At 43.9% G+C, this 13717-nt stretch overlaps 1 protein-coding gene across 3 annotated transcripts in view; it reads right to left on the bottom strand.

Moving 5' to 3' along the window:
- Nucleotides 1-6101: 6101 nt before the first annotated feature.
- The window catches only part of shdb (Src homology 2 domain containing transforming protein D, b), a 35912-nt gene continuing 28296 nt past the window's right edge, over nt 6102-13717 (bottom strand). For all 3 annotated transcript variants that reach the window (XM_047375757.1, XM_047375756.1, XM_047375759.1), the window contains 2 exons: nt 9941-10060; nt 6102-7083 (listed from right to left, as the gene is read on the bottom strand). In XM_047375757.1, the coding sequence (XP_047231713.1) occupies nt 6897-7083; nt 9941-10060 (307 nt within the window). In that variant the 3' untranslated portion in view covers nt 6102-6896. The remainder of the gene's footprint in view (nt 7084-9940; nt 10061-13717) is intronic.

Raw genomic sequence — 13717 nt, forward strand, 5'->3', positions numbered from 1 at the left:
CGTCTTCCGCTTATCCGGGACCGGGTCGCGGGGGCAGCAGACTCAACAGAGACGCCCCGACGTCCCTCTCTCCAGACACCTCCTCCAGTTCCTCCAGGGGGAGCCCAAGGCGTTCCCAGGCCAGCCGAGAGACATAGTCCCTCCAGCGTGTCCTGGGCCGTCCCCTGGGCCTCCTCCCGGTGGGACGTGCCTGGAAAACTTCCCGAGGAAGGCGTCCAGGAGGCATCCGGTATAGATGCCCGAGCCACCTCAACTGACTCCTCTCGATGTGGAGGAGCAGCGGCTCTACTCCGAGCCCCTCCCGGATGGCCGAGCTCCTCACCCTATCTCTAAGGGAGTGCCCGGCCACCCTACGGAGGAAGCTCATTTCAGCCGCTTGTATCCGGGATCTCGTTCTTTCGGTCATGACCCAAAGTTCATGGCCATAGGTGAGGGTAGGAACGTAGACCGACCAGTAAATTGAGAGCTTTGCTTTTCGGCTCAGCTCTCTCTTCACCACAACGGACCGGCACAGCGCCCCCATTACTGTGGCAGCCGCACCGATCCGTCTGTCGATCTCCCGCTCCATTCTTCCCTCACTCGTGAACAAGACCCCGAGATACTTAAACTCCTCCACTTGAGGCAGGAACTCCCCTCCAACCTGAAGAGGACAAGCCACCCTTTTCCGGTCGAGTACCATGGCCTCGGACTTGGAGGAGCTGATCCTCATCCCAGCCGCTTCACACTCGACTGCGAACCGCCACAGCGCATGCTGTAGGTCTTGGCTAGAGGGGGCCAGCAGGACCACGTCATCTGCAAAAAGAAGAGACGAGATCCACTGGTCCCCAAACCCGACCCCCTCCGGCCCTTGGCTGCGTCTAGAAATCCTGTCCATAAAGGTTATGAACAGGACCGGTGACAAAGGGCAGCCCTGCCGGAGTCCAACATGCACTGGGAACAGGTCCAACTTAGTGCCGGCAATGCGGACCAAACTCCTGCTCCACTCGTACAGGGACCGGATGGCCCCTAGTAAAGGGCCCCCGATTCCATACTCCTGGAGCACCCCCCACAGGGCATCACGAGGGACACAGTCGAATGCCTTCTCCAGGTCCACAAAACACATGTGAACCGGTTGGGCAAAGTCCCATGAACCCTCGAGTACCCTGTAGAGGGTATAGAGCTGGTCCAGTGTTCCACGGCCGGGACGAAAACCACACTGCTCCTCCTGAAGCCGAGGTTCGACTATCGGTCGGACTCTCCTCTCCAATACCCTGGCGTAGGCCTTACCAGGGAGGCTGAGGAGTGTGATCCCCCTGTAGTTGGAACACACCCTCCGGTCCCCCTTCTTATGAAGGGGGACCACCACCCCAGTTTGCCAGTCCAGAGGCACTGTCCCCGACCGCCACGCAATGTTGAAGAGACGTGTCAACCATGACAGCCCTACAACATCCAGAGACTTGAGGTACTCAGGGCGGATCTCATCCACCCCCGAAGCCTTGCCACCGCGGAGCTTTTTAACCACCTCGGTGACTTCAGCCTGGGTGATGAAAGAGTCCAACCCCGAGTCCCCAGCCCTTTAGTCCACCACGGAATGCGTGATGGCAGGATTGAGGAGATCCTCGAAGTACTCCTTCCACCGCCTGATAATGTCCTCAGTCGAGGTCAGTAGTCTCCCGCCCCCACTATAAACAGTGTTGGCGAAGCACTGCTTCCCCCTCCTGAGGCGACGGACGGTTTGCCAGAATCGCTTCGAGGCCAACCGGCAGTCCTTCTCCATGGCCTCACCGAACTCCTCCCAGGCCCGAGTTTTTGCCTCTGCCACCGCCCGGGCCGCAGCACGCTTGGCCTCACGGTACCCGTCAGCCGCCTCAGGAGTCCCACAAGCCAACCACAGCCGATAGGACTCCTTCAGCTTAACAGCATCCCTTACTGCCGGTGTCCACCACCGGGTTCTGGGATTGCCGCCGCGACAGGCACCGCAGACCTTACGGCCACAGCTACGGGCAGCAGCATCGACAATAGATGCGGAGAACAAGGTCCACTCGGACTCTATGTCTCCAACATCCCCCGGGATCTGGTCGAAGCTCTCCCGGAGGTGGGAGTTGAATACATCCCTGGCCGAGGGCTCTGCCAGGCGTTCCCAGCAGACCCTCACTATGCGCTTGGGCCTGCCAAGTCTGTCCGGCTTTCTCCTCCTCCAGCGGATCCAACTCACCACCAGGTGATGATCAGTGGACAGCTCAGCCCCTCTCTTCACCCGAGTGTCCAAAACATGCGGCCGAAGGTCTGATGATACGACAACAAAGTCGATCATCGACCTCCTGCCTAGGGTGTCCTGGTGCCAAGTCCACTGATGGACACCCTTATGTTTGAACATGGTGTTCGTTATGGACAATCCGTGACTAGCACAGAAGTCCAATAACAAAACACCACTCGGATTCAGATTGGGGAGGCCATTCCTCCCGATCACGCCTCTCCAGGTGTCACTGTCGTTCCCCACGTGGGCGTTGAAGTCCCCCAGCAGAATAATGGAGTCCCCGGGAGGGGCACTATCCAGCACCCCCGACAGGGATGCCAAGAAGCCCGGGTACTCTGCACTGCCACTCGGCCCGTAGGCTGAAATGATAGTCAGAGACCTCTCCCCAACCCGAAGGCGCAGGGATACGACCTTCTCATCCACTGGGGTAAACCCCAACACGAGACGGCTGAGCTGGGGGGCAACAAGCAAACCCACACCAGCCCGCCGCCTCTCCCCGTGGGCCACTCCAGAGTAGAACAGAGTCCAACCCCTCTCAAGGAGATGGGTTCCAGAGCCCACGCTGTGTGTGGAGGCGAGCCCGACTATTTCTAGTCGATATCTCTCGACCTCCCGCACAAGCTCAGGCTCCTTCCCCCCCCCAGCGAAGTGACATTCCACGTCCCTAGAGCCAGCCTAAGCATCCGGGGATCGGGCCGCTGAGGTCTCCACCTTCGTCCGCCACCTTCGTCCGCCACCCAATCCTCTTTGCACCGGTCCCTCACGGTTCCCCCTGCAGGTGGTGGGCCCACTGGGGGATGGCCTCGCGTCTCTCATTCGGGCTTGGCCCGGCCGGGTCCCGCAAGGAGCAACCCGGCCACCAGGCGCTCTCCGACGAGTCCCGACCCCAGGCCTGGCTCCAGGGTGGGACCCCGGCTCCGCTGTACCGGGCAACGTCACGTGCCTCGATATTTTGTTCTTCATGAGGGATTCTTGAAGTGCTGCTGATTCTGTGTAATTAAATCATTATTTACCAGAGGTGTTCAAAATAATACTAGTGAGGTCATTTATTCATGGAAAAATCAGGTGTTCAGACAGTTTTAATGTGGGAAAGAAGGCAGCAAATAAGTCTGAAAGTCTGAGTAAAATGGGTCCTTCCAGAAATTGTTCAGGAGAAAGGTGCAGTTTAATTTAAAAGGATGAAGCAAGAGGGAATACATAAAGAAGTGCAATAAAGACAGGGCTGCTTCACTAAAATAATGTGCAAGAAAATAGAAAACTATAAGATGAATGGATTAAATATTAGTCAAAACAGCATAAACTCAGGTAACGATCAGCTGATTGGTTATCATGGAAAGTTTTCAGCTACATGCGAGTACTGGAACAATTATAAAACACATCTGGAGCCAAAAAATCAGCAATGAGACCCTGGAAAGTACCACTATTGAAAGAAACAATGTGCTGAAAACATTGCTATTTGTCAAAGGACACATTGACTGGCATAAAGAAGGAAATTATGCAAAATGTAGTGAACTGGTGAGAGCCAGATTTTTACTTTTATGTCTAGAGGTCTGAAATGTTTGTCAGACAACCCTTAAACATCAAATTCAAGTGAAGCACGGAGGCTCAGGCATCATGGTATTGTCCCACATACCAGAGTGTCGAGCCTGTTTATCACATTTCAGAGATAATGGAAATGTTTGCTTAAATCAAAATACTTGAAGAGGAATTGAATTTGCAATATGTGTGTTTTAACAAGCAAGCATCATCCTGGCTCCAGACCAACATAATGTTTTGGAGTGGCCAGGTCAAGCATATGGCTTTAATCTAATGGGAAATTAGCAGGGTGATGTCATACACGCTCTTTCTAAAGCAAAAGAAATGCAGTAGAATTGTTGGAATGCCAGAAATTGGTGAACTCCATGCCAAGATGTGGAGAAGTTCCTAGAAACAGCTGTTATACTGCTGTTAACTATGAGTTCAGTGATTCAGAAGAAAGCTAATTCCTCAGCAATTTATATTTGACCTTGTACAGCAAAAATGCAAACAATTCTACTTTTGTTTTGAAAAGCCTAAGAATCATTTTTCTACACTTTCTCTAAAGTGATAAATTTGATTTTTTTTTTCATGTTCTGTTTCGAAGGCATGTTTGGAAATAAAAGTTATTTTGCGAATTTTGAGCTGTAGTTTGAACACAACTGTATCTAGGTTTACCATCTCGGAGCACACACTTCAGTGCATCCCAAAAGACAGACTCACTTCAAGTGCTGCAACCAAAAATCTCCAACTTCACAGATAGAAATAAAAAATGCTTACACTTTTTCTTAAACCTAACTATTATAAGAAACAGACTATGAATGTAGCATATCATACTTTGTTTTTGTCAGAGTTGTACAGATTACCTTTAGAAAAAGGCATTTTACTAGCAGTCAACAGCAGACAGAGCAAGCTCACCTTATAAATCACAGGCTCAAACCATACTTGCTCACATATTTTTATTATTATTATTAATTTATCATTCTTAACCTGTCTTCATAGTCTCTGGAATTCAGATGAAATAGTTGTTACAACTATGCTTCACCATCTGGTCGCAATACCTTGAGAATGAATAAAGTTTAAAAGATGACCCCGAGCACAGCTAAAAAGCTTGATTAAAGATTTTCCCATAAAAGTTGCAGATTGTGTTTCATTTGACGTTTAATGGAGACATGTTAAAAGAGAGACAGATGTGGTAGAACCCATAAAAATCTGCTCACTTTGGACCTTTCTAATAGAGAAAGCAAGAGTGGCCATGTGAAAAATTAGCCTCCAAATCATTCTTTCTAACCATCTCCAGATAGATAGCCCACACATATACACCCTAACAGCTTATAAATACCTCAGCTTTTGTTACCAAAAAATGCTGTTTACATGTGAACTACTGAAAAGCAAATATATATCAAATAATTGTGTTGCTATGCCAACGGTCTGCCCCTGGTAATAAGTTTATATTTTTAAAGTTATTGTAAGAAATGTGGCTGGTTTAATGTTCCTTTCTTAATTTTTAAAGACTATGAAAATCCACCTTTAACAAAACATATATTTCATTTTTCTTTTTGACAAAAAAAAACTTGCGCTAAAGGCTGCGAAACACTGCTCAAAAAGAGCCAAAATGCTCCATCTGTACATTTGTATCTTCTGTTGTCGCCTCCAAGCACGGCAGTTTAAGGCAAAAACACTCCAGCCTTTAGTTCTTCCATTCCAGACATGACGCAGATCATCTTTCTGAGGCAGTTCTTGTGTCAGCTGATGTGATTTCATTTCAACTCCAACTTGTAACCCAGCTATTTGGTTTCATAAAACTGCAGGGTCACCTGATCTAAACTTGTCTCCTAATTCACTTTTATTGCTTGTTTTCTTACATGGCTCTGTTCTCATTCTGGTCATAGTCATGCAACTGTGTGTAATAGATGCACAGCTTGTGAAGTGTGTTGAAATTAATGTGGAAATCCCTTTTAATCATGGAACCGACAGATGTTTGTGCATTTTCCATTTGCAAAACGTCAAATAAAAAGTTGTTTAAAATCTTAAAGCTGTCGAGCAAAAAGATGTAATAACTTTGGTTTGGTTTGATATAATAAATTCAAGAATTTTCTGACTTAACGGATTCAAATGCAGATAAAATTCAACTTAGCAGGTAAGAAAAGTAACCAATGCAATTTAGACACAGCTGGAAAAGGAAAATGAAATTGTTAATTCCAGTGGCATGGAAATGAATCCCCCTAAAACTAGCTTTAACCTAAAATGTTGGAGTAAATGCTGAATCTCTTTGCTTTACAGTTTGTAGCTTGCAGTTATAAGACTGTGACAGAAATTATGAGTTAGACTGAAGAATAACTGCAAAACGTGCAGGCAACAAGAGTTAAAACTTTTATCAAGTACCAGTACAACACAGTGTTTAATACAATGAACAATCAACAAATAACACTGAAATGTTCCAGGCAAACCTTAAACCAAACAAAGTAGACTGGGTTGAATTCATCAGGTGTGATTTTCTGAAGAAAAAAAAAAAAATCTTAACCATTACTGGTGTAGGTTGTCTTTAAAAATAGCTTTCTTTCCAATAAAGACTTTCCTTCAAACAATAGTTTCTTGTCTAATTTAGCCCGATTTATTGCTATCATTATTGGGGATGAAAATGAGCACAGTTATCAGTTTAAAGAGTTCGCACATCAGCTGTTTTCTGGATGTAAGGTTGTTTATTGATATATAGTAATAATTTAAAACACACCTTTTGTTCATTCTCTTCAGTGAACTGGAGAATTGGTAGATTAACGTTCAGGTTTTCTTGCAGCGACTGCGCTTCTAAAACTCATCGCATTTCCATCGACTCAGAAAGAAATGCAATGAAGTGCAGCAGATGTTCTGAAGGTAGCCTGCTTGGTTAAGCACATAGATGAGAGGAGTTGCAGCAAACGCGCTGATAGCTCAGGTACTGCATTTCATGGGAATTGTTACCCAAGATGTTATACACTTGGCACCGATGCAACAGCTGAGAGCATAAGCCCCTTGTGTGCTGAAACAGTAAAAGTAATCCAGTCAAAAAAAAAAAAAAAGATGAAGCCGTTTCACTCCGCTGAGATTTTCCAGCATAACATTCATGTATTCGGTTTCTGATCATAATGTCAGCAGTCTGAGTCAGTCAGAGGGTCTGCACCTGCACTGGGAAGAGCAGGGACAGATGCTCAGCGCCTCGGATCGGGAGTTTGTGCGTGGTGTAAAAGTGGACGGCCTCTGGAATGGTATCAAAGAGTGGGCTGTTCTGTCCCAGCACATATTTCCCATCTTTGCACTGGGTGAACTTCATGTGCATAAAACCCTGGCAGCTCCTGTGAAGAAAAATAAATAAATAAATTTGAAGAATGAGTGGATGGCATCCAATAAAAGAAAACAAACCAGTAAAAGAAGTGTGAGGGGAGAGAAGAAGCATAAAATGAAATTTGGAGCACCTAACATCGCACAGTCTTCCACACATTTGGTCCCATGACGGCGTGTGAGCGATATCCTGGATTTATGTTTGTTTTTGTTTCACTCCAGAAACATGAATCCAACAAAAACCTAATATCGCTGACATAAATTAGGAAGAGAGGGAGTTTTTGTTTGATGGATGAATGGTGTAATAACACATAAAACACAATACAAACTCTAAGAGAGAAAAACAAGGAGGCTGTAGACTGTGGCTTTGTTGAGAGCCTCACCTTTCCTTCAAAATCCATACAGCCTTGAAAGGACTGCTCCTTTAATAGTAATCCAGCCAGCAATAATGTCTAATTATAGCAGCAACGCAAAAAACAAGAGCTGCAACTGGTCAGCAAAAGTGTCATTGTTCAGTAAATTAAATCTTGAAATCATTTTCTGTGACAGCAAACACTGTCCAGGCTTGTTTGAAGATTTTAAAGAGTTGGCACAGAAGTTTTTTGAATCTCATTGCATCTAATGTTTAAAGAAAACTCATTTGTATTTGTTTTTAGCGGTCGGTGTTGTACCCGTGTCTGTTCTGAAATCTTTCACACTGTGACGAGTCTTTTAGTTCATCTCCATAAAAACAACCAGCAACAGTCACTACAGATATTGTTTATATTTCCTTGCAAACCTGGAACACAGTTTTGGGCGTTTCCCGTTTTTTTCAGGGATGCTTGGAGCAATGTCAAAAACATTTTATTACAGCAAGCATTTCCCCAGAGAATTTAGTTCAATTGGGTTTGTTTTACTACACACGTTCTTGTATAAAAGTTTAAGCAACATGGCAGTGGTATTTATAGTGGGCTACACGGCGGCGAAGTTATTAGCACTGTTGCCTTGCAGTGAGATGGTCCTGGGTTTGACTCCCAGCCAGGGGTCTTTCTGCATGAGGTGTGGGTTTTCTCCGGGTACTCCGGCTTCCTCCCACAGTCCAAAAACATGACTGTTCTTGAAGGACACTCGGAGATTGTTTAGCCAAGCTCAAAACTGTGTTTTATTTCAAAAGTAAACCTCAACAACAGTAACACAAAAAGTGTACTTTTCTGAACAAATGTTGATGATGCAACTGCACAAGAATGGTAATGGACAAAATCTGCTTTAGAGATGTGATCACAATCTCTATGCACATTGTTCACACCTTCTAATACATGATTTAATTGCATCTCATCACCCACCCATAGACCAGTTTTGTTATCCGCATGTAAATATATTTTTTGGCAGAGAAAACCGTGTGATAAATCTGACTAAGCGATGCCTAAAACAAACAAAAGGATGATTTAAAGTATAGTAATGCAGATGTCTTTGTTGTCTCTACAGTAACAACATAGTAAAATTAGGCAGCTCAGGAAAAAAAAACTGGATGCGCTGCAATTGCTTATAACAAACCCTGCTGGATGAGAAACTGAACACAGAATAATTCTATACAGAGGAGCTCAAAAAAAGTCAAATTTTTTAAACTAAGATAGATTTATTAATATATTGGTTTATTTAGATGTTTTCTCTGCTTTATTCTCATTTTCAGACTGCTTATCCTTCTGTTCGACCTAAACAGTTTTTAATTGTTTCACATTACAAAATCCTAGAAATTACAGACTATTTTGTTTTTACTTTTTATGATGAGGCTGAGAACAATTTAACCTTGTTTAGGTAAAAAAACAAAACATTCAACAGATCATAAGGTTCACAGATCTTAATAAATTCACTTCTTTAAGCCTCGTATGTCCCAGTTGGGGAAAGGTTTCATCACTGACCTTGTTGCCGGAGCAAACATGCATGCGTGTGTATGCCTCTGTGTGTGTGTGTGTGTGTGTGTGTGTGTTCTTGTACTTGTTGCTGAGTGAGAACCATTTTTCGTATTTTTATTGCAAAGTGAGGACATTTTGACAAAGTGAGGACATTTTTCTGGTCCTCATTTTTTCAAATTCCGTTCTTGCGACAGGGGTTAGGTTTAGGACTAGGGTATGAATTGAGTTATTGTTAGGGTGAGGGTTAGGTATTAACTGGTTAGGGTTAGGGTTAGGCACTAAAAATCAAGGAAAATGAATGGAAGTCAATGGAAGTAACCGGAAAGTCCTCATAAAGATAGTAAAACACGGATGTGTGTGTGTGTCAAAAATGCATGAGCTTGTTTATATGTCAGCACAACACTCTGATTCCACTCCCCTCATTCCCATTCTTCCCCATTTCTTGCCTAATTCCCTTCTTAGGTGTCCCACAGAAGGTAATTCATATTCATTAGTGATTATGTGGAGGATGATGTGTGCACTGAAGTGTGCTCTACCTGACTGATTACCACTTAGACGGCCCACTGGGGTTACAGAGGAAGGCCACCAAGGGGGAGGCCAAGGAGGCTGAGAGGACAGAGTGATGAGGGGATACCGAGGCGAGGCCGGCACAATGGATCACGATTGTAATTACAAGGGAGAGATTTGACCAGATAAGCAGTATTGTACCTAGCACGTAAGCATCAGCAGAGTAATCAGTGATACATTGATGTTAAGTGAAGGTGATGGTAGATGGGAAAGGAAAGACTGAAAGACAGATGGAAAGGGTGTTAGGGAGTGCAATATGAGATGAGGGGCTCATGCATTTACACTCATGCATATACACACAATACAAAAAAAACATGATATTGTACAATTAAAGTGCAGCGGTTGTCATCAGCGATTGGGAATGAACATATCAAGGTGTTTAACAGCTTGCTGTTTTAGGTGTATGTCTTACCTTAGGGACAGAGAGAAGTTGGAGCGGTTGTTCTGACTGTTCCTGACCAGGTAGCTGCACTCTTTACACAGTGTTAGCAGGGACTCTGCCTCTGAGCGCGACAGTGAGCCATGGTACCATCTGTTGGAGCACACACACAAACAACAATAAGATATGGTAATGTGGTAATGTGATAAGCAAACATGAAATATATCTGTATTCTTCCCTGACAGACGTGGATGTTCCTGTATTTCAGTTTAATTCAGTTTATTTATATAGCGCTAATTGACAACAAATGTCATCTCAAGGCACTTTACAAAGTCAATTTAATCAATTTTCAATTAATCACATTTTATTGCTCAATAAAAAAAAAAAAATGTTGAAACATGATAAACTGTATTTGTGCCACTGTTGACCTGGTTTACTATGGCTTGAAAAATAATTCATACCCAATGCCCCTTTTTTTAAACAATGTCATGTAACCTCCACAAACGTTCGTGCATTTTAGTTGGATCCTATATTACAGACCACCATAAAGCAGCATGTAATTGTAAAGCAGAAGGAAAAGGATACATTGTTTTCAGAATTTCTTTATAAATAAAAAAACATGAAAAGTGTGGATTTCATTTGAAGAACCCCATTTTACAGCAATTGGAGTAACACATCTTTTAATCTACAGCAACTTTGCACTGACAGATTCACAGTGAGAATGGTGTGATTAGGGCGATGTGCCATGTTATGTGTGATTTCATCTGACCAGAGGACTTCAACATGTTTGCTGTGTGCCCTACATGGTTTGTGGCAAACTGCAAATAACACCTCTTAAGGTTTTTTTTTTTTAACAAGGGTTTTGTCATGTCACTCTTTCATAATGGCCAGATTTGTGAAAAATATGTGCAAAATTAGTAACTGTCCTGTCAACAGATTCCCACACCTGAGCTGTGGCTCTCCTCCAGAGTTACCCCGTATCTCCTGGCTGCCTCTGTGACTAATGTCAGTTGATTGGTTGTCCAATCAGCCAATTAAGGTGGACGACCATGTCTTGGTGGGTCTGCAGTTGGGTCATATTCTTTCCATTTTCAGATGATGGATTGAACAGTGCTCTGTGAAATGTTCAGGCATTGAGAAATGGTTTGATACCGTAACCCTGGTTCAAACGACTCTTCGTTCCTTTTCTAACAAACCTCTGAGGCCCTCAGAGAACACCTGTATTTGTACAGAGATTCGATAAGATAAAAGGTGGACTCTGTTTACTGATTCAGTGACCTCTGAAGGAAATTGGTTGCACTGGTTTTTATTTAAAAAGGCATAAGAGTAAATGCATGCCCAAGTTTCCAGATTTGTACATGTGAAAACTTTTCAAAATCAAGTATTTTACGAGCACTTCATAATTATGCACCATTTTGTGTTCCATCACACAGAATCTCATTAAAATATGTTGAAGATTGTGGTTGGACTGAGTGAAAATGTGAAGAAGTACCAAAACATGGAGCATTCATTGATGGCTGGGGAAGAATACTTGCCCACCACAGGTTTACAATTATGTTTTACTGATTAAAACTGTGCTGAAACCACAAAGCCCCAAACAGCCCCAAAGTGATTAAAACGGAGTAACGGAGCATGGCAACTCTTCACGTGAATATGTTCACATGCACACATGCTGTGTGTCTGGATTTACATCTGTGCTTAAGGGCTGTTGTACTCAAGAGTTTCATTAGGAAAACAGCTCTTTATGTGCACAGAGACAACACATAAATTACACCAATGATGTTTGAAATTAAGACCAAGGTAAATGTGTCTTGAATGCTTTGACTTAATTAGTTAACGTTCAAACTTCTCCCAACTCTGTTTAGCTGAAACCCTTAACAGCTTCATTTGAATTTGTTCAAGCCCATAATAGATCAAAGCAGAGCAATAAAAGTGTCTTTGGCTTTTTAATGGGGTTCTTTCCACCACTGTCTGCCCTTACATGTTCGTGAGCACTTTTACAGAAAATGTATTTAATGTATCCATGAAAGCAATGAAGAAATATTTACTGCCTTTTGTAAATGACATGGCATGCATAAATGCCTGCATAAATGGCTTGTGTAAGGCTTTTTACCTATGCTAGTTTGAAAGAAGGATCTTGTAAATAGGAGGCAGTGGGCAGAGTGCACAATCTCTAAACCCATCCTTGTGTATGTTGCTTGGCAGCAGCACCCCACTGAGAAAGTTGTCCAGCGCACTTGGTTCAAAATACAATTTTTTTGATTGGGTGCACAATGTTTTGGTAAAGTCCAGTTGTGAAATTTCCTCACTCCTAAATATTCCACAGTCAACTGTCAGTGGTAAAATAAGGAAGTGGAAGCCAATGGGAACGACAGCAACTCAGCCACGAAGTGATAGGCCATGTAAACTGATGGAGCAGGGGCAGCAGATGCTGACAAGCATAGTGCGCAGAGATTATACTTTCTGCAGTGTCAATCACAACAGATCTTCATGTGACCTTCAGATTAACTCAAGAATAGTGCATAGAGAGCATCATGGAATGGGTTTCCATCCCCAAGCAGCTGCATCCAACCCTTACATCACCAAGTGCAATGCAAAGCGTCGAATGCAGTGGTGTAAAGCATGCCGCCACTGGACTCTAGAGCAGTGGAGGCATGTTGTCCGGAATGACAAATCGCACTTTTCCATCTGGCAATCTGAAGGATGAGTCTGGGTTTGACATTTGCCAGGAGAATGGCAGTTGTCTGACTGTACAGATCCTTCTCAAAATATTAGCATATTGTGATAAAGTTCATTATTTTCCATAATGTCATGATGAAAATTTAACATTCATATATTTTAGATTCATTACACACTAACTGAAATATTTCAGGTCTTTCATTGTCTTAATACGGATGATTTTGGCATACAGCTCATGAAAACCCAAAATTCCTATCTCACAAAATTAGCATATTTCATCCGACCAATAAAAGAAAAGTGTTTTTAATACAAAAAACGTCAACCTTCAAATAATCATGTACAGTTATGGACTCAATACTTGGTTGGGAATCCTTTTGCAGAAATTACTGCTTCAATGCGGCGTGGCATGGAGGCAATCAGCCTGTGGCACTGCTGAGGTCTTATGGAGGCCCAGGATGCTTCGATAGCGGCCTTTAGCTGCTATCAAAGCAGAGTGTTGGGTCTTGAGTCTTTCAACGTTCTCTTCACAATATCCCACAGATTCTCTATGGGGTTCAGGTCAGGAGAGTTGGCAGGCCAATTGAGCACAGTGATACCATGGTCAGTAAACCATTTACCAGTGGTTTTGGCACTGTGAGCAGGTGCCAGGTCGTGCTGAAAAATGAAATCTTCATCTCCATAAAGCTTTTCAGCAGATGGAAGCATGAAGTGCTCCAAAATCTCCTGATAGCTAGCTGCATTGACCCTGCCCTTGATAAAACACAGTGGACCAACACCAGCAGCTGACAAGGCACCCCAGACCATCACTGACTGTGGGTACTTGACACTGGACTTCTGGCATTTTGGCATTTCCTTCTCCCCAGTCTTCCTCCAGACTCTGGCACCTTGATTTCCGAATGACATGCAGAATTTGCTTTCATCCGAAAAAAGTACTTTGGACTACTGAGCAACAGTCCAGTGCTGCTTCCCTGTAGCCCAGGTCAGGTGCTTCTGCCGCTGTTTCTGGTTCAAAAGTGGCTTGACCTGGGGAATGCGGCACCTGTAGCCCATTTCTTGCACACGCCTGTGCACGGTGGCTCTGGATGTTTCTACTCCAGACTCAGTCCACTGCTTCCACAGGTCCCCCAAGGT

This window comes from Girardinichthys multiradiatus, chromosome 9 (genome assembly GCF_021462225.1).
Source record: "Girardinichthys multiradiatus isolate DD_20200921_A chromosome 9, DD_fGirMul_XY1, whole genome shotgun sequence".
Lineage (NCBI taxonomy): Eukaryota > Metazoa > Chordata > Actinopteri > Cyprinodontiformes > Goodeidae > Girardinichthys > Girardinichthys multiradiatus.